Here is a 24380-nt window from a genome sequence, read left to right on the forward strand (position 1 = left end):
TAAATTCCTATTGCCACCCCTCAAGAAAGAGAGAACAGGTCTTCCTTCCCCTTAATTTCTGCTCCAGCAGAGCCACCAACAGCCCTTGGAAAGCCACCTACACGGAATGAAAGTGTGTTTATACTTGGAACTGTTTTGAGAAGTTCTAAGCCATTCACTTTTTTGATCCATTTTTTTCCCTCTAAAACTTCCATGTGCCAGACTATTCCGTCAGTCCACAGTCCCGGGGAAATGACGTTGGCACGATTCCATCCTCAGCACTGCAAAGAACGCTTTCCCACACCACTTCACAGTGCCCAACAACACACTTTTACAGTTTGTTTGTTTTTTTTCTTTATATAAATGTTGATTCCTTTTTACGTGGCTACTGTCCATTCACACAACAGTGACCGTGGAGCCACCCGGGAAGGCTTTCATTTGGTGAAGGTTGCTTTCAGACGGTGTGTAAATCGCCCAGTTCCTGGATCAGTGCGGAGAAAATCCAGTTGCCAGATTGCACCCAACCACAGGGGCCATGTCCCATATCTACGAGAGAAAACAGATTCCTGGAGAAGGCACTCTGACCACATTGTCCATTGGTAAAACTCAAACTGGACAAACAAATAGTTGCTACACTTGAAAAGCTTTCAAAATGACCAATTCTCTTCTTAGGTTACTATACAGGCTCCTTAAAGTTTAGTTAACAAAACCGATAGTTCACTAAAACATGAAACAAGCCTATAAAAAGTATAATTGTAACACCTGAAAATAATATTCTACTCTAAATTTTGCTTTTAAATCCCTCTGACATATAAAATACTTCATCGTTCCACAATTTAAGAGTGGTGCTAAGTGTTAGCTACCCATGGATTTAATGGAAAAAAACACAAATACGGTTATTTCTTATGCTTCGGAAGCTTTTTGCCCAAGATGAAAAGGAAGTGTGGAGGGGAAAGAATGAGGAGAGAAAGGGGCCTCCAAGGTCCAGGCCAGCTGCTTAGGGGAAGGCTCTGTGGCCTGCTTGCATGGGCAGTGGTCTAGAGGGTGCCAGTCGCTCACAGGCTCACTCTGGAAGGCTGATGTGGCAAAGGAAAACTCCCTGGGGATTAGCCACCACCAGGGGAATGAAGCTCACAAGCATGCAATTAGTTATGCAGGACTTAAAACCAGCCATGGGTTGTTTATAAAAAGGGAAGGCAAGCTTGCAGTCAGAAAAGGTAAACACAATAGAAATGTCTTCAGCCCGTTCACCACATGACAGAAGAGCAATCTAAACTGCGATGCTAAGCCAGGTTACCTTTACAACACGGTCGGTCCCACAGGTCACCATGAGTCCCCTAGCAACATCCACAGACATGTGGGAAATGTTATGTTTTCCTTCATGAAAGGTTGCCAGAGAAGTCCGACTAACAAAAGAGAAAACAGATCAGTTAAAACTCTCCCGACTGTACCTGGTGGTGTCATCAAGGAAATATCGACTCATAGCAACCCTGTCTGTTTGGAAAAGGGTGTCACCAGCCCGTGGGCTTTTCAGGCTGAAATCCTTACGGAAGCTGACAACCGGGTCTTTCTTGGAACCAATGAAGGGTTTGAATGTCAAGCCATTGTGCCACTAAGTCTAAGGAATAACTTTTCTCATTCGTATGAAAGAAATACTTACATAGTAACAGAAAATCTGCTCCTCAAAAATACGGCTAGAGTCTGCTCTTCTTTTAAAGTTTAGTTTTGTTGTTGTTAAGAACATACACAGCAAAACCTACACCAGCAGTTCATCCGTTTCTGGACTTAGAATTTCACAGCAGTGATGAAGTACCACCATTCCCACCCTCCTCTCCTGAGATGCTCTCCCTCCCTCATTAACATCAACTCACTGGCCCGCCACCCCTCAAGGTTCCTACCTAAACTTTCGAGATGCTGTTGTCAATTTGATCCCATTAAGGTAGTTGTTAAAAGAGCATGATGTTCAAGGCAGGCTTATTTTATTATTTAAGCTAAATGACTGCTTGGTTTTAAAATGAGTGTTGCTGTTATTAAGTGCTTTCAAGTCGGTTCCGACCAATGGTGACCCTGTGTAGGGTTTCCAAAGAGAGGCTGGTAAGCGTGAACCACCAACAACCATGTGGTTCAAACCTACTTTGCAATCCAGCATATAAAATCACAGGGGACAGTAGGGAGTATCTTTGGTTTAAGATTTAACAATACTCTCAAGGTAAATTTCAGGGGTTCAATCATCCTCAATGGCCCGGGGAAAGTCTAGAGTCCATGAAGATTTCAAATTCTGTTCCACATATTTTCCTCTTCTGTGGAACCTTCGATCAAAATTTCAGTAATGGCTGTTGACTAGTTTTGAAAACTGAGTCAGTACCTAGAAGATGGCAGAAGGCATGACCAGTTGCAAAAACTGTTTTACAGAGGTTTTTTAAACATCAAAAATAACTGATTTGTATTTTCTTAGAAGAAAGGCTGATGCATTCCTAACATTTAGTGCAGAGGAAGAACTTCAATGCAGAACACACTTCGTGGGCAAAGCACCCAGGGGTAGGCAGCAGGACCCTCTGAAATCGTTCTGCCATAGCTTCACCTTGAACGCTGCTCTGGAGGCTGGCCAGCCCTAACCTTGAACACTAGTTCATTTACCAACACCAGTGGAGACCCACGGATTCCCCAAGTTGGGGCTCTACCAAGGTTTGCCAGTCTATACTTTAAAAGATGTTTCAACCACCTGTCTCCAGACAACTGATCCTAGACAAAGGCTCAAAGTCCTTCCATAGAGCAGATCTCTAACAAACAGTACAGGCAAAACTGGATCTTCACAGGAAGAAACACAAAACAGGATCCCTACCTCACACCATAGACAAAAACCAACTCAAAATTCAAAAAAGACCTAAATATCGAAGCTAAAACTATGAAGTTCTTAGAAGCTAAGTTTCATAAAAAATAGTATATCAAAAGGTATGAATGACATAAGATAAAATAGAAAACTGGGACCTCCTAAAAATTAAATACTATGTTCATCAAAAGATAACCTACAGAGTAGAGGGAAAATCTTTGGCAAAAATACATCTATGAGGGTATAATCTCTAAAATAGGAAAATTCAACAACTCAATAACAAAGACAAACAATTAAACCAGGGGCAAACAAACAAACAAAAAAGAACAGACACTTCACAGAAGGGTATTTAGATGGCCAACACACATTAGTCATTAAAGAGACTACAAAACTACAGTGAGATACCATCTCACCCCTGCATGAATGGCAAGGATCATAAAAAGTGAAAACAAATGTTGGTGAGGTTGTGAGGAGACTGGAAGTTTTACAGATTGTTTCTGGGATTGTAAAATTGTACAACCACTATGAATAATAGCATGGCCCTTCCTCAAAAAGCTAGAAACAGAAAGAGCTTAGGCTCCAGCAGTCCCATTCCTGGATCTATATCCTAGAGATAGAAAACATCACATACACACTGATGTTCATAGCTGTAGTATTCAAAATAGCAAAAAGATGGAAACAACCTAGGTGCTCATCAACAGATAAATGAATAAACAAACTGTGGTGAATATCTACAATGGAATATTACGCAACAATAAATAATTAACAGTGAATCTGCAAAACACCTCTTAAGGTGGATAAATCCAGAGGACATTATGCTCATTGTAATAAGTCAATCATAAAAAGACAAACACTGCATGGTCCCACAATTATAAAAACTCAAAAACAGAAATGCCCAGAGAAAGCCAAGTTCTTACATAGCAGGTGAAGTCAATACAACACAAGCAAGGTAAAAAAAAAAAGACACTTAAAAAGAACATGAAAAAAAGGGACAAGTACAGTAAATGGTATATAATTTTTCTGCAAGAAAAGGAAATACAACCAAAAAATATGTATGTGGTAAAATGGGTAGATATGAGTGCATATATGTGTATAGCAAGGCACACACAAGTATATGTGTATGCATAAATGGACCACAAGGTTGGTTTGAACTGCAAGGCCGGTGGTTCAAACTCATCAGCTGCTCCTTGGAAACCCTATGCAGGGTTGCTGTGAGTCAAAACCGACTGGATGGCACTTAATAAAACAACAAAAGGCATGTATACATACATGTTTGTGTATGCTATATCCTTATTGTTGTTGTTGTTAAGGACCATAGAGTCGGTTCTGACTCACAGTGACCCTGTACAGGGTTTTTGAGGCTGTAAATCTTTACGGGAACAGAAAGCCTCATCTTTCTCCCACGGAACAGCTGGTAGTTTCACACTGCCCACCTTGAGGTTAGCAGCCCGATTTGTAACCACTGCACTACCAGAGCTCCTTATGCTATATCCTAGGGGGCTTCAAAAAGTTCATGAGAATGGCATTAAAAGATACTAGAATTTTACCACAAACTTTCAGAAGCCCCTATATCCAAGTGTGGTGAATAGTGTCTGGGGTCTTAATAGCTTTCGAGCAATTACTGCTCTCCACTCAGACAGAGTAAAAGAAAGCTGGAAATCAAAGAAACCACTCCATGGGACTAGCGTTGTTTAAGTGCCGTCGAGTCGGTTCCGACCCATAGTTTCCGAGGAGCAGCTGGTGAATTTGAACTGCCAACCTTGCAGTTCAAACCAACTTTGCAGTTCAGCACATTACCCACAGCACCACACCAGGGCGCCACGGGACTAACAGCCCATGTGAACTACCACCTCTTTAATCCAGAGACCAGAAGAACTCAATGGTGTCTGACTACAAATACCAACCACTCTCACCAGGGACACAGCAGAAGATCCCAGATAGAATGGAAGAAAAAGGTAGAACAAAACTGACATTTTTTGAGAAGGCCAGCTCCACTGCACCAAGAGAGACTAGAGGAGCCAACGGGGCCACTGCCCTAAGATCACGTCTGAACACCTAACTGAGGCTGTCTTTTCAGGTCACCTTCCAGCCTAATACAGATCAGCTTATACAACAAACAGTATCACCTGGGAGCAACGTGCTCCCTGAACAATCTCCACTGTCAACATTTACCCAACAACAAAGGTGAGAAGGCAGGGAGGGGAAGAGACACCAGATCAATGGAAACAGAACAAACAGAATGACAAGACAAGGCTGACACATTGTAGAAAGAGTAGCCAGTGGAACAGAATCATTTGTATAAAACACTGTGACAGAGGAACATAATTTGCCTTGTAACCTTTCACCTCAAACGTAACAAGACATTATTTTGAAAAACGGTTGAGACAAAATGGTGGTTCTGCCCTAAGGGGTCCGCCTATGCCAAGAAAAAACGAAACTGGGACACAGACAGAATTTTCTTACACACAACCAGCCACTGGAGAAGAGACTGCTAGCTCAGATTTTCAAAAAAATTTTTATTGTGAATTGAAGTGAAAGTCTGCATTCAAGATCATCAGTTTTACATTCAACATATCCTACAGTTTGTTTCATCTCAATGATTGCAATCCCCTCCCTGCAACAACAGGTATACCACTGCCTGCCTATAGTTCCTGTTTCCAGTCCACCCACCTCCTAATCCCTTCTCAACTCTGTTCTCAGGTAAATGTTGACCTTTTGATCTTGAATGATCGGCCATTCCACGGTGAGCACACCTTACTAGTGTGGTTGCCCCCCTATACATCTATCTACTGCTGGGCTGAAAATGGGGCCACGAGGCTGAGCTCCTTTCCAGACCTGAAGGGGGCTGATGGCCATGGTCTCAGGTTCCTCCAGTCTCTTTCTGACCAGTAAGCCTCGTCTTTTTTAATAATTGTGAGTTTTGTTCCACATTTTCTCCCACTGTATCTGGGGCCCTCTAATGTGATCCCTTTCAGGTAGCTGAGATTTTTGTGAGAGAAAAAACACTATTCTCTCAAGTTTTCCCAGCAATTAAATTTACAGATTTATGTGAGCAAAGACTGGAAAAATGAGGGTTTTGGGCAAATAGTCAGCTCTTCCAGCGCCACTGATCTGCACCTTACCACTGTACAGGGGTCAAGATGTCACAGTGCCCGGGAGGAATCTGGGCCAGCAAACAGGGTAGTTCCTAACAGGGTCACTATGAGTCGGTACCGACCCGATTGCGCTTCACCACCGCCACCAGGTTAGAATGTTAGGGTAGGGTCCTCTCTGTACTAACTGTTTATGAAATTTAGAGGAGACTAACAAGCTGGTGTAAGTAAGTATTCTTTCTCAAGTTCTTTCCATTTTGGGTAGACGTAAAGCAAAGATCGGCACACTTACTCTTCGTCTTTGATGGAGTCATAGCAGGAGTCACACATCCGGACCTGGAACTCGAAGCCCATGATGGGGTACGTGGAGCGTTTGCTGCTGCACTTCCCACAGACCGCCTGCCCGCATTTCCTGCAGTGATGCTTCCAGGAAGACCAGAGAGAAGAAATGAGGGCTTTAGTCTTTTCTTTAAGGCAGCTGGGTTCCCTTATCGGGAATGGGAGGATTTGCCTTGAATTATAATCACCCCATGTCAATGTCTAAGACATGAAAAGAAGCAATGCATTTGAGTTATGGTGTTGGAGAAGAATACTGAAAGTACCCCAGACTACCAAAATAATAGTCTGTGTTGGAAAAAGTACAGCCAGAATACTCTCGCAAATCCTGGAGGGTGACACTTCATCTCATGTACTTTAGACATGTTATAGAGAGGGACCAGTCCCTGGAAAAGGACATCATGCCTGGTAAAGTAGAAGGTCAGTGGAAAAAAGGAAGACCCCCAGGGAGATGGACAACATAGCGGCTGCAACCATGGACTCTAACAACGACTGTGAGGATGGTGCAGGACAGGGCAGTGCGCTGATGGACACAGGGTTGTTATGAGTCGGAGCCAACTCGAGGGCACCTAACAACCTAACAGTTGAAAGCATCCATTACATTCCAAAAGCGAAACAATTTCAACACTTGTTAGATTTCCAAACAACCCTAACTGATTGATCTCACATTGGTTTTAATTCATGCATATTAATAGTCAGTTACCAGTCGTCATGAAGTTAACTCCAGCTCACAGCAACCCATGTGCGTCAGAGGAAAACTATGCTCCACAGTGTTGTTGTTTTTTCTTTTTATAAATATTTATTTAGAGTACTCAGAGAGGTTGTTTCATTTGTGCCACTCTCATCAGAAACCCTGCATTTCTCCAAATGGAGCCCTGGGACGGTCACCTGGGAGGGTCACCTGGGAGGGTCACTGGGTTGGAGCTGACCTCAATGGCAGGCAGTAGCAGTGCTTCTGCTCAGAACTTGGTCCATGCACTGCAGCAAAAACACGACTCTTCATACCTTTGAAAGGTTTCCGCAATTGACACCCAAGTAAGTCATCCACAGATCAAAATGAGTACCAGATCCCCAAATAAACTTGGTCTAGACAAGCATTACTTAGGTCCACCACTGTGATTTCCTGCTACTTAAGTCTAGTGTCTGTTTGCCCCTGGCCAATGTTTAAGGCTGTTTAAGACCTTATCAGCTATTCTTATTCCTCTTTGGCAGTAACTGACTGGAAGATTCCATAGGCCACATCATATCCATGGCTAGCTATGCCTGCAGTAAGGCGATTCCTTGCTTGGAAAGCTCCATAGGATTTCTAATGGCTGATTTGTTTGGAATGCCAGGCCTTTCTTCTGAGGTACCTCCATCCTTTCAAGCACATCAACTGTCTGCACCATCCAGGGACTCCATAGGCCAACAAATAACATTAAAGTCAAATTCATTTAGGAGCCCAATCCACTGGCGATTTCAGGAAGAACAAAATCTATCTCTATCTCACAGAGAAACTTTTAACACAAAGTTTTCAATGTAATTTGTCCTAAGACATTTTAAAAATTAGAACCATATTCAAATGTTCTGCTGTTTCTTTTCATCTTTCAAACTGTGATTCTGGAAATAAGCTTCAAGGGCATTCCAAAATAGTCCAGTCATTGTTACTGATTTTGGCATAGTTTTTTGGCTACTAAGATTAGTGGCTACACCTTCCCCCTGTTTTCTACCAATGGTTGGCACACAGGAGCATGACTGTTTCTCCTTGTTTCTGTGAGAAACAGGGAACCCCTCACCCATCAGTTACAGTGTACCAGTTACCACTAGACATGCACTGCGAGAACGTATGTCGCTGACAGAAGACAGGTGTCATTTCAGAGTGGCAGGATGTCATGAGTGCTACAATGATCCCAGCACGGCCGGCTAGTCGCATAGCAGCCTTTACTGTAGAACGGCTCTGGTCAGTAAAACCAGAGAAAGTCTACGAACTCACAGAAACTTCAAGTTAATTTCTCCTGAAATCAGCAGTTTTTATTCACCAGCTCAAAGGTATATTCACCTTTAATGAGTGGCCACCTTCAAGGCTACAAATACATTGTTTGCAGACATTTAGTGTCACATTGGTAGCCTGTGCTAAGAGTGTCAATGAAACATATGGACTCTGTTTCTTCAATTTAAAAGAAGAAATATAGCACCGGAAGCATACTTGAAAAAAGGCGTCCAAGTGTACTTTTAATGGAGTAATTTCAAATTCTTTACCAGCTGCCAATGGATGAACAGGATGTGCAGGAACCAAGTGTGATTCCAAAAAAAGAAAGGTTTTTATACAGATAACAAAACACAAGACAACCAGTGGCGGCTCACAGTGGGCTACTTACCTGTCTTAACCCCAGAGTTTTTGTGTCCCACATCTGCTTTATGTTCCAGAAAAAGGGTTGCTGACATTTTTGGCAAGAGTCACTTTCCAACCACTGAGGAGCCTGCATGGTGGAGAAAGTCAAAACCAGGTTAATGTATCCCTCTGTGAGCATATTCACCCAGAACTTAACACAAGTGTTCCCGACCTTATTGCAGTTTGCTTTTCGTTTTAACTCCTAAGATTTTACAATTGGTTGTCATACTCAGTGCTACAGAAAACTCTGCTTTTAGTAACTGATACAGCCTGCACATAATCCACACATAAATCTATACAACAACACAACACAAAACAACCCCGCTGCCATGGTGACCCCTATATTGGGTTTTCAGACTGTAAATCTTTAGGGGAACAAACAACTTCATCGTTCTCTCAGCAGCTGGTGAATTTTCACTGCCAACCTTGCTGTTAGCAGCCCAAGACTTAAACCCATTACGACACCAGAGCTCCTGTTTCATCTATAGGGTGGTAGTGGTATGCCGTGGAGTCGGTTCCTACTTAAAGCAACCCTGTCAGGGTTTCTGAGACTGTAAATCTTTACGGGAGCAAAAAGCCTCATCTTACTCCTGCGGAGAGACTGGTAGTTTTGAACTGCTGACCTTGAGGTGAGCAGCCCAACTCGTAGCCTCTAGGCTACCAGAGAATAACCCACCCAGAGAATAACCCAATTTTTACTGTGGACTTTGAGGAGCTTTCTTTCCATATTTCTTTTGTATTCCTGTTATTAGAAATATACACTCAGTTAATTAAAAGCCCCTGTTTGGCAGAATCTGAATGTGTTTCTTGGATAGGCTTTTGGGTAACATGGTGACAGGAAGGAGGTTTGGAAATAAAAGCTTTCCTAGTGGTAGGAGAGTTTCCTGTTGGGCAGAGGAAGTCCCTGGCTCCTGTGTCCCCATGAAGACATCCTGCAGACCCCTCCTCCAGCCATGGATTCACTGGTACTGTTGCTCTCATGCCCATTTCTTCCCCACGTACCAATGAGTGATGGCCTTAGTCTTCTTCATATATCTAAAGTCTATAGCAGAGTAGGGTCCCCAGATATTTTTGTTGAAACTGATTAATTAAAGCCTCAAAATAACCTTATTTAAAATTTAGCAAATATCTCTCTAAAACAAAAAAAAAAATCACAAATTGCACTCAATCATAAGATGAACCTACTAAAATTCTACCTAACCCTAAACACCACTTTAGGTGATACAAAGGGCAATGAAAATAGGAGATGACTATTTTGTATAAATTGAGCCAAATGAAGATTAAGGGAAAAGAAATCATTTCTTCTGTACATTTGAGAAGAGAAGAAAATGACAGTGGATCAAAGAGGTTCTGAAACACAGTGATCTTGGAAAACATGCCGTCAAGAGGGCGAGCCTCAGAGACTCTGGAGGGAATTTCTGATGGTTTAAAGGGTGGCTCTCCTGGTTCTTTATGATGTCATCTAACATATCAAAACTTATGACATTGCTATATATTAATAGTTTATATGAATCTCTAAAGATATTTTTGTATATGGCAGCCATTAGTAAGCATGGTTTTGAAGGGGCAGAATGGGGAAGATACTCATGAATACAATGTAGCTGCCTGAGGAAACAGAGGTTTCTTGGAAACAACTGGGGAAATGCTGAAAATGACAAGAGAGGGAACAAAGAACGACAAAGGGGTGGGTAGCTCCGTGAGGAAGATGTCCTCTGCCAGCCGAGAAGCCCCAGAGCAGAGAGAGAGAGGTAAGAAAGGACCTTCCTCTGCAGCCTCCAGAAAGAACAAGGCCCTGCTGGCATCCTGAGCTCCAAGTCTACACGGGGTTCTCAATGGCTCGTCCTTGAAAGCAGGTCACAGGTCTTTCTTAGGAAGCACCTCTGGACAGACTCAAATCCTTAGCCTCTTGGTGAGCAGCTAAGCGTGTTAACTGCTTGCACCACTCAGAACTCTGAATTTTGACTATTACCCTCCAAGGCTGAGATACTGTCTGGTCCTGTAACTGCCCCTGGGAAGCGAGTGCATGCCAACGATCCCGGGTACCCAGTGAGATCAGCCTCACAGACACCTGTGCAGGGACTGCCAGGAACGCTGCGTCCAGGTGCGGTACCCACTGCTGACTATTCACGGCACGCCGAGCACAGCGTCCAGTGCAGTGCACTAGTGCGCAGGCCCGCAGCCCCCACACTCTGTGGCCACTTTAGGGAGGAGCTTAACAACATTCCTGGAGTCAACTACACACCATTAGCATCCTCATGGTACCGGAAAATATCTTCGGCATCGCATCTTCTTATTGTCTTGTTGAGAATACACACAACGAAACATACACTAACCAACTCAACAATCTCTCCCGGTACAAGTCAGTGACACCGATGACATTCTCCCCTCCTTCTTTGAGTTGGTCCTCCCTCATTAACACAGCCACCCACTCATCTGTCAGGTTGTCATACTGTGAAAGATGTCAGCTTGAGGACTAAGGTGCACCTGACCCAAGCCATGGTATTTTCAATAACCTCATATTCATGCGAAAGCTGGACAGTGAATAAGGAAGACTGTAGAAGAATTGATGCTTTTGAGTTATGGTGTTGGAGGAGAATATTGAAAGTGCCATGGGCTACCAAAAGAACCAACAGATCTGTGTTGCAAGAAGTGCAGCCAGGGTGCTTTTTTTGGAGGCCAGGATGGCCAAACTTTGTCTCTCATATTTGGACATATTGTCAGGAGGGACCAGTCACTGGAGAAGGATATCCTGTTTGGTAAGGTGGAGGGTCAGAGAAAAAGAGGAAGACCCACAGCAACATGGATTGGCCAAGTGGCAGCATCAATGGGCTCAAGTGTGGAAACAATTATGAGGTTGGCCCAGGATCGGGCAGCGTTTTGTTCTGTTGTGCAGAGGGTCGCTATGAGCTGGTACCGACTTGATGGCACCTAATAACAACAACATTAACATAGATTCCCTGCTCTCTACGGTTCCTAACTAATCTTTCAACTTGTTGTTGTCAATCTGATCCCAGATAGATAGATATTGAAAAAGCATGTGCTCAAGACATCCGTTACTACTTAGGTTAAATGGTTGTTTGCTGGCATGAAGACTGAACATTTTTGCTTTAGGTGGCATCATAACTTAGAAAAGGCAACTAACAGGAGAGCTGGCAAAGCTGAAGATGTCTGTCCTGTCTGGAAACCATGGCAACAGCTGGACAAAGTGATACGAACATACATGGTCTTGGACCCAGAAGTCTATTTTCAGAAAGTTGTCTGAAATAAATAATTGAACAATTGTATGACAAGGTTAAGAATGCTCACTGCAACATTATTTACAATTTATAAACGAAAGAGAGAACCTGTTTAGAAAATCAGTCTAAGATAGACCTTAGAAGTCATCTTATTCGGCTACTTTACTGTATGCAAAAAGAAATGAAGACTCAGAGAAAATAAGACACTCATCCAACCACTGTCCCCACAACTAAGTTAGTGGTCTAAAAAGAACCCTGTGAACAGCAGCCAGGTGACTTTTTAAATACACAACTCTGCCCCGGACCCAGTGGGGCAGAAGTCAATGGAAAATGAAAGCCGAGAAAGCAAGGGAGGCACTAGGGAGCCACAGAGCACTCTGCAGAGGCCTTGATGGCATCAGGCGAGCACTTTTCCACGTGTTCTTTCCACGTAATTCTCGAAGCTGAGAATCCGTGTGTGTTCAGACTGTGCACTACTTATCACGAGTGGAAACACACAACATGAGGAGCAGATGCAGTACAAAACAGCAGACAGGACCTCACCAGACAATCACCACGAAAAAGAGCGGGGAAAGCCTGGAACGGTCTACACCTAGGCCAGTGTTTACAGGGGGTAAAACCAAGAAGCTGGACTCCCAGGGAGCCCTTCTGCCCAGCCTTGACCTCTTCTTTCCTCTTACCTCTTCTCGGTTAACATCCATGTTCCACACGGCAATCCCACCGTCCGAGGAGCAGGAAATGAGCTGCCTCGTAAGCTGAAGGTAACACAGCGACTGCACCCTGTCACTGCCAACAAAACAGAAGACAGTCTCACTTTTCTAATCATGGGAACACACAGAACGGTTTTCATTTCAGCTCAAATCTATTAGAAACTGCAACTGCACTTTATCATTGATTCTGTCTCATATGGTCATACGTTGTTGTTGTTGTGAAGTGCCATCGAGTCGGTTCCGACCCATAGCGACCCTGTATAGGGTTTCCAAGCAGCAGTTGTTGAGTCTGAACCGCCAACCTTGCAGTTCAAAAGGCTTTGCAGTCTGGCGCATTAACCCACAGCGCCACACCAGGACTCCTGGTCTTAGAGATTCTAGTATAAATTAGGTGGCACTGTGCAGGTTGCTATATACAATAATAGTTTCTATAAGACAAATACTACTCTTTTTAAGAACTGCCGGCAGAGATAAGAAGGACTGACGGTGCTTTACTGGACAAATCGCCATGATGTCTTCTTACTTGTTCAGAAACAACTGGGGAGCTGATATTCCCTATCTGATTCAAGTCAGGCATAAAGTCCCTGCCGGTATGATGCCTTTATTCTTCCCAGATCCATCTACTCGTGTGCTAGTGAAGTGAAAAGGGAGTCTTCCTTCAAAAAGCAGTATTTTGTTTTGAGAATGGCCAAGTTAGCCAAAAGACCAACTCAATAAACACAGGAAAAAGAAAAAACTGCTACCCACTGTCCTCAGCCCATCGCCCTCAGCAACTAGAGTCAGTCAGTTCAGTGGCTGAACACTGCAATGGTGATGATTACACAAGGCAGTGCAAATTTATAATAAACCAACACAAAACACTACAATGAACCAAAAAAGAACTTCAGAAAAAAAGCCAAAAAGCCAACGCTACAGCGTTGAATCCGAGTCATCATGAGCCTGCAGCACACAGTGGAAGCGCCCAGAGTTTCCTCGGACGTAATCGAGGAAGCAGATCGCCAGGCCTGTCTTCCAAGGTACCTTTTTTTTTTGGGGGGGGGGGGGGGGTTCACACCACCAATGTTTCAGCTAGTGGTCAAGTGCTTCACTACTGGGGCCATCCAAGGACTCGGACTTTGATGGTAGGGAACACCAACTGTGAACACCTGGAGCAGCAGGTATGTGTCACAAAAAATTGTATTCAATTATATTTTGTCGAAACTTCAAACACTAAAAAATAATTGCTACACAGATGAAAAAGGTAACTGTGCCCAAACTGAACTGCTGGCTGACCCACGGCACCCCCATGACATGGATCAAGATGTCCCAAAGTTCAAAGTTGGGATGAAAGGTGGTTTGCACTGTCACTGTGTGCAGTACAAAGGAGAGCATGTCAACACTGAGGACTGTCTGAGTGTGGGAGAGATTATGTCTTTAGGAATAAAGAAGGCTTTGAAAGGAAATGGCTGTGTATGCACGAGTTTGGATATCTCTTCTGAAATAAAAAGGATTTTGAAAAGAAACATCTGGGCATGAGTTTGGATGTTTAGCTGGGCTGAAACAAAATGCTTAAAACCAAGTTAAGATGCTGAATTCCAAAGTGTCTTTCAAGGGGATAACTATTAAATACAGTAAGAGTCTGGGCAAAACGAATCTGGTTTGACCGTCATAATTTAAGGAGATGGCACTGCTATTTATTTTTACTATGGTGGCGGTAGTGGTGGATGTGTGCCACCGAGTCAGTTCTGACTCATTGTGACCCTGTATAGGGTTTCCAAGGCTGCAAATCTTTACGGGAGCAGAAAAGCTCATCTTTCTCCCACAGTGACGGCAGAGTCAAACTGCTGACCTTGCGTTCTCATTAAATGCTGTCAAGCAGGCTCCAACCCACAGCGACACTATGTAGCTAGTGTTTCTGAGGAGCAGCTGGTGAGTTTGAACTGCCAACTTTACGGTTCAAAATGACCTTGAGGTCAAAAGTGCTTGCTAGCAACCCATAGTTTGACTATATTACATGCAAATTCTCTAGTTCTACTTTTTGAGGGATTCTTTGGGATATCTACAGCATCAAAATACAATGAACATTTTCCCCCACCTCCCCCCAAGCTGAGCCCCCTCATCACGCACTGATGGCCCTGAAGCAATAGTGTCCTGCCTTTCCTTCCTCCGATGTCCCACATGATGACGCTATTGTCAGATGCTCCTGAGAAGAGTAGCCGCTGAACAGGGTCCCACCAGAGGCAGGCAATGCTACCTAGGTGATGCAGAAGGAAACAAAGAGATTAATGGCAGTTCTGCACTGCTGGAGGCCACCAGTCAATGCCGACACATCACAACACCATAGCACAGAAGAGACCTACCCCATTGGGTTTCCTATGCTAAGACCTTTACAGGAGCAGACTGACAAATCTTTTCTCCCTTGGAAATGGCTGGTGGGTTCAAACCACCAACTTCTTAATTAGCAGTAAAGTGCTTAGCCATTGCACCACCAGGACATGCCCCCAACTCACTACCATTGACTCAATTCCAACTCATGGCGATCCGATGTGGGGGTCTCAAGGCTGCAAGTCTCTGCAGGAACACAGAGCGTCATCTTTCCCCCTCGGGGCGGCTGGTGGGTTGGAACTGCCCTTGTCCAGTACTTCTCCCTACAGCACCAGCAGGGCTCTTGACCAGGACACTAGGGCACACATTTAACAGTGGAGGATGGACCTAGGACCAGCTGAGACTTTAAGTAAAGTTAAAGCTTCACTGCACAAAGGGTCCTGCCAACTCTATCATGAGTCAGAGAGAAGATGTAGCGGGCCCATCATCTACAGTGGTAAGACTGAGATTTTCTGCTGTACCTCGAACTACTTTGAATATAAAGACTTTTCATTGTTCTGGTCATATATACATTTATATGTATGTGAAAAGTTAAAAAAAAAAAATTTAGGAAAAAAGTAGTTAGTCAAATTTAATGAGGAAAGTCTGTCAGATTTACTGCGTCATTTTATACAAGATAAAAAATCTAAATTACTCCAGGTCCCTGGGGCTTGGCAGACACTTTACCCCAAAATGCTTGCTTTTAATAAATTGACATTAAGTGCCTCCAACAGAAGGAAGGACGTGCAGGTGCACCACCCAACCATGTTGGAGAACCCAGGTAAAGAAGTCCAGAGCCTGCATTTCACACTCTCTATCAGCTAGCTTATCAAATTCGATAACCTCGGGGAAATCTGTTGGTCAATGGATTTCTCTTTCGGCAGAACTCTTCCACTGACTGCTGCTTGCCTAAGAAAAAAATCTTAACGTAAAAAAAAAATTCAAATGGAAAAAGTTCACACAAGGTAATAGTATTTTTGGTTGTTGTTAAGTACAGTCGAGTCAGTTCCGATTCATAGCAACCCTGAATAAGATTTTCAATGAGTGACTGATGGGTTTGATCCACCAACATTGCAATTAGCAGTCCAGTGCTTAGCCAATTATTTTTTGTAGACATATAGAAAACTGATGTAGACATAATCAGAAGGAAAAAAACAAAACAGTAACTAATTTCCCATACAAACTTTACAAAAACAAAAAGTGAAAAAAACTCTTATACTCTTAACCCGGGTTGCAGAACTCAATTTTGCATGAATCCTTACTCTATTTAATCCTGTGACCCACACTACACTTCAGTTGCAGGTCTTGCAGTGGACACACATGATCTTCCAGTATGAACACTACTCAGTTACCAGACCCCATTCCAACCTTAGCAACCCAGAGAATATGCACAATGTGCGGTCACAGGAACCTTAGTCATAGGGGAAAAGTGGCATCTTCCAGAGTTGGCTTTCCAGCCTGAATCGATTCAAACTCAAGTCACTACACTCCATTCTTCCTTTTCCCCTACAAGGTCCCTGGCCTGATTCAGACTATTTCACCGAAGCAAATGAGCTACAAAGCACAGACTTTAACCTGTTAAACCTAGAATACTAACTACTGTCCTACGTAGGTCCACCAACAATTTGTTCTTTTAACAAATCGCCAGCTCTTCGGTCTAAGTCAGATGGCCCCAAAGCTTCTAATTTGTGACACACCGATTTTGATCTCATGCACTACATAAAAATGTTATTTTATCATTTGTTGTTGTTGTTGCTGTTAAGTGCCATCAAGTTGGTACCGACTCATAGAGATCCTATGCACAACAGAACTAAACACTGCCTGGTCCTGGGCCAACCTCACAATTGTTGCTACATTTGAGCCCATCGTCACTGCCATTGTGACAATCCATCTTGTTGGTGGTCCTCTTTCTCTGCGAACATAATATCATTATGTTATAACAATATACCAAACATCATATCCTTTTCCAGTGACAATATGTCCAAAGTATGAGAGATGAAGTCTGGCTTCCAGGGAGCACTCTGGCTGTGTTTCCTCTAACACAGATTGGTTTGTTTTTTGACAGTCCATGGTACTTTTAATATTCTCCTCCAACACCATAACTCAACTGCATCAATTCTTCTACAGTCTTCCTTATTCACTGTTCAACTTTTGCATGCATATGAGGTTACTGAAAATACCATGGCTTGGGTCCGGTGCACCTTAATCTCAAACTGACATCTTTGCTCTTCAACACTTTTGAAGAGGCCTTGCGCAGCACATTTGCCTAATGTAATATGTTGTTCGATTTCTTGACTGCTGCTTTCATGAGTGTTGATGGTTGATCTGAGCAAAATGAAGTCTTTGACAATTTGAATCTTTTCTCCACTTATCGTGATGTTATTTATTGGCCCAGCGGTGAGGATTTTTGTTTTCTTTACGTTGAAGTGCAACTCATACAGAAGGATGTGGTATTTTATCACTTAGCAGACAATTAAGGGTCGCTATTATACATCAGTACATAAGTTACTCAATACAGGCAGCAAAATTCTAAAGTTTTGCCACAGAGCCTAGTTGACTCACTGCACTGTAAAAATTACAAAAGCCCACCCTGTGGTGCTTTTCCCTCAAACCCTACTCGGGACGCTTCCAAAGTAGAGGCTCAACCAGCCAGACATCTCCTTTAGTGGGATTGATCTACTGAGTCTTGTTAACTGACACAGAAAGCAAAAGATGAGAAATAATAATAACAATTGTGCTAAAGATCTTGCCACTTACAACAAATTTTATAAACGGTAATTTAATTTAAAAAGTAAGCAAGATAGCTCAACACTCAATTTTCTCCTCTTCGAGATCTAAATCAACTTTAAATCTGATGGGTCTGGGGAGCTGATTTTCATGAACCCAGAGTGACTGAGTGAAGCTGGATAAAATCTCTAAGTGATTACACTGCCTACCTTCATGTCCTTTGAGAGTTGTAATAACTGAACAGGTATTCTGTTCAAGCTTCAGCAGGGTGATTTGTGCAGAATAATCCCCAACAAAAGCATACTGAGTATCAAAATCATATCTGAGGAGAAGCAGTCAAGTATATATAACACAGTTCATCTCAAAAGTCTCCTTTCAAAGAGTCATCAGCTTTAATCAGTCATAAATATAGGAAAGGTATATTTTAAAGAGAATAAGCACAAACGTAAAATTCTAACAAGGAAACACCCAACTGAAAATCAGGCAGTATGTAAAGATAAAAGGATAACATTACAACAGTTGGAAATTTTGAGAAAGTGAATTTGTTCAGTAAGAATTCATTGAGTACCTGTACTATGCAACCCAAATCCTAAAACTTGACAATGAAAAAGATGAATGAATGAGAGCTGGGAGGGGAAAAGAGACATGAAAACAAGCAGTTAAAATCAAGTTATAATAAAATGTGAAAAAGTAAAATTATTCAATATGAATACAGCAGGAAAGCAGTAAGGACAGAATGGCTGCTTAGGAAATCTGGAAATCATGTAAAATGGAAAGCACACATACGACATGAATACATTTTCCCTTTGGTAGAAGTGATTAAGCTTTCAATGAGGAAAATGGTTTAAATTCATGGAGAGAGTTTAAAACCCCAAAGGCAGTTATTTGGAGCAAAAGCAAATTTAAAGTTTAAACACATATTAACAATTAATTCCATTCTCAGTTAGGAATCATTAAAAGTTGTGGGAAATCAGTAGTTTCTGTATTTTATAATAACTACTACTTTAATTCCTAAAGGGAGCCCCTCAGTCTAGGTCATGCCTATTTGATTCTGTGCCATTTTCTATAAATAGAGGTAGCAGAAAACACTTCTTTCTAGGTATGTTGTTGTTGTTGTTGTTGTGAGGTGTCATCGAGTCAGTACCGACCCATAGCGACCTTATGCTGAGTATTTTTCCCCATGCTTAGTCTTAAACTTCTAAATGTTACTTTAAATCACCTCATACTGTTTGTACACTTGTAACAAACATTTTGGGAGAGGCTTTCTAATGGATAAAGAGAACAGACATTCAACTCCGAGAGAAATTCGATGTTGAGGTCAGAGCCTTGACCTTGCCATCGCTCCGTCACACACAGCAGCCACAGCACACAGCTCCAAGGGGAGCTCCGTGTGAAACAAACTCAGTATCGGAGCACGGACATTTTAAGGCAGCAATTATTAACATTTGGGGGATCAGGGCTCCTTTGAGAATATTTTAAGGACTATAGGACCCTCCCAACAAAAGTATTAAACAAAAGTCTGGTATAACATTTCAAGGCATATAAATGATAAAGATTCCTTCTGGCCTATTTATGTATCCCAGAGCCCTAAACCTTTATTATATGGTACAAGCTCTGGCAGGTTCTGCACATAACCAACTACCAGAAGATCCATTTCTTAATTTTGTTTCTTTCTATAACCAAGAGCCTTCCCATTTGAAATGCACAGACACGGAGGGAACATTTTGTACTAATGAGCCCTAGATTTTTCACAATTTTATATTAAAAACTTGTAACACTTCTGGAGAGAACAGCAATTCATTTCATGCCTATTTTAAATAAGGCAGTTTTATACCAAAGAACAGTAGATTCAGCAATTCTCGGAGTTCTTATGAAACAGGTAAGAACCATCCAGGCTTTGGATCTCAATAAAAATTTTTTGACAAATTCAAAACTCAATATTGAAGAAAGTGGGTTAGGGTACTGGGAAAGGAGGTGCCCTGCATTCCAGAGGGAGGATACTGCAAACACGAGGCCCAGGAGGCGAAGAAGTGCCTCCCCAGCATGTTCCCGCTCCGGGTGCACATCCAGCTGACACACTTGTCGTGGCCAGTGCTGATCATCCACTCCGAGGACACGCTGAAGATAATGGCAGACACCCGGTTCTGATGAGCTGAGGAGACAGAAAGGGAGAGTCTGGGCACTGGAGGCAGAAACGATTTTCAGAAGCAATGCACCATGGGGTGAGGTCTCAGCCAGAGCTGCTGCAGTGGGCCAACCAGTAGACTCTGGCTATGAAGTGCCACCCCAGCAAGCCCTGTGCACTGTCACCAGAGCCCCGCATCCGCCCGCTCTAAGTCACCGCCACAGGCAGAGCAGGCAACTTGGAGCTCCATTTCACTAGAGAGCAATGTCCAAAGAGAGCCAGGAAAATGCACTTGTTTATTCTCCTCAAGAGAACATTTGTGCACATTTTAATGTTCACAGAACATTTACTGCTTCTAGAAAAAATCCTGCTTGGATATAAATTTTTATAGTATATAGATAAAATAAAGGTTGGGAAATTTCTCTATATCAAAGTATGGCCTGAGAATGAGGACGTTTGTCTGTTAACTAAATTCTGAAATATCTGCATATTTAGATGGATTGTAAACCACACGAAGGCAGTGACCTGTATTCTACTTCACCTGGGGTTCCCATAGTGCCTGGTACAGGACCTGGTAGGCATCCGTGATTATTACCTGCCTAGGCAGATTCATGAAGCCAGAGGCTGGACAAAGAAGCTACTGACCTTGGGCTCAGCTGTACAGATGACTACAGAGACAGTATTTCCCCCAAAGCCAGAACTGGGAGGTTACAACGAACAGATCCTAAAATGGAACTGGTAAGCGAATCACTCTTGCTCTTAAACAAGAGCAAGCCAAGGTTCCAGGTAACACCAACCCTCTCCTGAGACAACTCAATGACAACACTGGTGCTTTTCCTGCTGTGGGATTATTTCCGACTTGCCCAAATACTTGTTATTGTGGGAATTGCTAAGTGCCATCGAGTTGGTTCCGACTTAGAGCGAACCTGTGTAGAGTTTCTGAGGAGCAGCTGGTGAGTTTGAACTGCCGACCTTGTAGTGATCCTTTAGTGCTGATCCTACAGCGCCACACCAGAAGTCCTACTTACTTTCCAGATAAGAAAACTGAGACGCCAACAGCTTAAATGTAAGTCCAAAGTCTAATAAATGATAAATTGGGTTTGATGCCACACAAATACTTTTCCACTAGCCTAGAGTAGTTGAACTTAGGCCAAAACTAGTTATGCTTGTACATAATCTCAGCAATACAAGATTGGAAAGTATCATAGTTCACCCCTACGAAAGTTTACATGGCCAGAACACTCCAAGTTAAAGTGTATCATAATTATAACACTCTTATCCTATTTTAACTTTCAAACAGGTAAGCAGATGTCTAGGGAAAGGCAACTTAGCTTTCTTATTAAAACTCTATACTTGGTTTCCCGTACCATAGGAATTAGATCAAATTTGACAAAGACTTACAAAAATACACTTAAAACATCTAGAATAATTTTCACTGTTATCCACAAATATGAAATATACAATTTTAGAAAGACCTGGTGAATAAGACAGCTACTAGCCATAAGAATGTAAAATAATCAAGAAAACAACTCAAAAGACTGAAACACTTTACAATGTTTGACCTAGCTACTTCACTTTCAGGAATTTAAGGAAGTTATCAGTTTCCAGCTTAGAGTCTGAGGAAGTCAAGGAGATACACACATAGTAGGTGTTATCTACAATGGAAGCAGTATACAGGCTCACTAATAACAGAGTGGCTCAATTAAATCTGATACATACAGATAATGCATTATTAGAGCAAACTTTAAATGTTAATGAATAAATACAATGATAGTAAGTAATTCTAAAAAGCTAATGAATGCTCACAAGACTGAACAGATAAAGAAAACTATAAAGCTAATGTGAAAATCTAATTTTGATCACAAGAGCTGGTGTTCTAGTTGTATGTGTGGGTCCATATGGAATGTGTGAGGAATGCATGCAGTATAATTACCCGGGTAAGTCTTGATAAAGTTCATCTTATTAAAATCTTCAGAAACATGAAATTCCTAAACGTAAACAGATAATTAGAAAATAGTTATGGTTTAAAAAAAAGGATTTTAATTTCAAAGCAAAGTAAAATCCAGAAACAGTTATCACAAGCCTTGGTATATAACGTTGTTGTTGTTGTTGTTGTTGTTATCTGCCGTCGAGTCGGTTCCGACCCATAGCGACCCTGAGCAGGGTTTCCGAGGCTGTAAATCTTTACAGGAGCAGAAAGCCTCATCTTTCTCCCGTGGAGCAGCTGGTAGTTTCCAACTGCTGACCTTGCGATTCGCAACCCAATTCATAACCACTACACTTGCCAAATCGGCTCCGATTCATAGTGACCCAGTATAGGGTCTCTGAGGGGCAGCTGATGAGTTTGAACCTTGTAGTTCAAAGCAACCTTGAGGGCAAGTGCTTATCCTGTGGTGCCACACCAGGACAATAAGCTCTATGAATTACCTCCTACATCAAACCTATACTCAGGCTACCATCTTTTCAAAAACAGGAAAAAAATGTAAATAACTGGAAAACTCCAAAACACTGTTGAAAATACACTAAAGACATAAATAAATGGAAAGATACCCTGTATGCATGGGCTACAAAACTTACAATTGTTAAGAAAGCAATACAGGTAGTCCCCGACTTACAACATATCCAAATGATGATGAACCACACTTAGGACCATCTTGTTTATTTGGTGTATTTGGTGGGGTTTTTTTTGCAAGGGGATAGGTTGCATCTTATCATTAGTAATATGTACTACATACAATGTCACAGTGTGTAATTTGTTGATGTTATCATGTTCAATGTCATAATTTAGAATTCAAAACACAAATATATAGCAGCCTATGAGGTGGTCTAGAATGAAATCTGTTTCTGTGCTAGGAATCGTAATCAACAGAAAGTTGGGTAATATTCACCTCTAATGACATATGATAATAGAGCTGCACACACACCTGAGTTTCAGTTCTCAACGTCATTGTTACAACAGTGATGCTACCTTCCTTGTACACCAGGCTCATGGTATGATCTTATTCAGTGTTTTCTACTACCAGAAGCATCAGTCATTAATTTGAAGCCATGTTGTTCAAGTCTCTCATACACTTGCACTGCTTATCCCCCAGTAATAGGTCTAACAAAATCAGTCATGCCATTCTAAGTTCTCAAAGAAAAAAGGTGAGGAAAGCTCTGGACATGAACATAAGTGCTGTTGAGACGGTTCCAACCCATAGCGACCCCGTACAGGGTTTCCAAGGAACAGCTGCTGGGTGTGAACTAAGCCTGCAGTCCAGTGCCTATTCCTGCAGCAGAACACCAGGAAGATCATTAATGCTTATGATGATGGAAAGAAAGGCAGTGAAATAGCCAAATGAGGAAGGCCTGTCTCATTTGACAGTTTTGAAGATCATAGAGGATAAGAATATGATTTTGTAGGAAGTTAAAGGAGCGACTGGCATAAAAATCAACAATTTTAACAAAGAAGAGGCAAGGTTCAATCCATGAGGTGAAGATGTAGATCCTTTGGATAGAAGATCAAATCCAGAAGAGGATTTGTATGGGTTTACTGACGATTCAAACAAAAGCACATAACCTTTTTGAAAATCTCAAAGAACAGCAAGAAAACTACTGAGATTACTTTAATCCCACCAAAGCCTGGCTTCACCTCTTGAAACTCAGATCCTGCTTACTGCATGTGTATAACTGGAGAAGCAGGAAGTGCAATGCTAAAGATCCTGAGAAATCAAAAACTGAGTTGGGCAAGATGATACAAGATGAAGAATATATACCAGAGTAGATTTCCAACATGGCCACAATAGGCTTACTTTAAAACAGGCTGTCAGAACACATCTATAAGAATTCAATGTCTGCTTTAAAGGCCTTTAAAGTCAGGATTGCATTGCTGCTTGGAGGAATTGCTGCTGCATTGAAATTCAAACCTTTACTTGTTTTCCGTGCTGAAAATTATAAGCACTCAAAAACAATGATAAAAAGAAGCTGTTGATCTTCTACAGAAGTAACTCCAAAACGGAATATTGCATCCTGGGAACAAGTTTTAGGAAAATGCAGCAGGGGATGTGGAAAAAACTGACGAGTTATGCGAACACACTCTGAGTGTTTCCATCAGGATCACATGATGGAAGAGACTGGCTGAGAAATCATCCACATGACAAGAATACTGACCTGAGAGGGCGGGGATTGATGGTGAACTAGGCAGAAAGGCTGTGGACCTCCATCAGCAATAACAAAGAATAACAGACAAAACAGGTTCAAAGGACGGTCCTGGAACTCTGAACTTCATATAAAGGGAGAAGCGAAGGCTTACCGCGTGTAGGAGTTGGAGCAGAAGCAAGGAAGGAGTTGGCTTCTGATTTGCGGTGGCCAGTGAGTCCCAGCACAACCATTTTTTTAAGAGGAAGGAGCAGATACAAGGTCAAGAGAGCACTCCCATCCCAGAGGTCTGACAGATAGGCAGAGATACAGACGCAAGCATTCCTTTTTCATTCTTTTATCTTCCTCGGTCTGCCCACCTCCAATCTGGGGGCCAGAGGGGATATCTAGCAAGTGACACCCCCAGGGAAAGTTCTATGCACGTGCAAAGATAGCACAGCAACAATCACTGGGCACAGAATCAAAGAAGGGGAAGGAATCAACAGGAAAGCATG

General features: G+C 42.3%; 1 protein-coding gene across 1 annotated transcript in view; it reads right to left on the reverse strand.

The window, feature by feature from the left end:
- Window positions 1–465: 465 nt before the first annotated feature.
- Window positions 466–24380, reverse strand: part of WDFY1 (WD repeat and FYVE domain containing 1) — a 53412-nt gene continuing 29497 nt past the window's right edge. The window contains exons 4-12 of the mRNA XM_006861891.1: window positions 21683–21737; window positions 19626–19776; window positions 17834–17946; window positions 14661–14787; window positions 12525–12630; window positions 8595–8696; window positions 6194–6324; window positions 1277–1385; window positions 466–525 (exon numbers count right to left, since the gene is read on the reverse strand). Coding sequence (XP_006861953.1) covers window positions 466–525; window positions 1277–1385; window positions 6194–6324; window positions 8595–8696; window positions 12525–12630; window positions 14661–14787; window positions 17834–17946; window positions 19626–19776; window positions 21683–21737 — 954 coding nt within the window. The remainder of the gene's footprint in view (window positions 526–1276; window positions 1386–6193; window positions 6325–8594; window positions 8697–12524; window positions 12631–14660; window positions 14788–17833; window positions 17947–19625; window positions 19777–21682; window positions 21738–24380) is intronic.

This window comes from Chrysochloris asiatica, unplaced genomic scaffold, assembly GCF_000296735.1.
Source record: "Chrysochloris asiatica unplaced genomic scaffold, ChrAsi1.0 scaffold00044, whole genome shotgun sequence".
Taxonomy (NCBI): Eukaryota; Metazoa; Chordata; class Mammalia; order Afrosoricida; family Chrysochloridae; genus Chrysochloris; species Chrysochloris asiatica.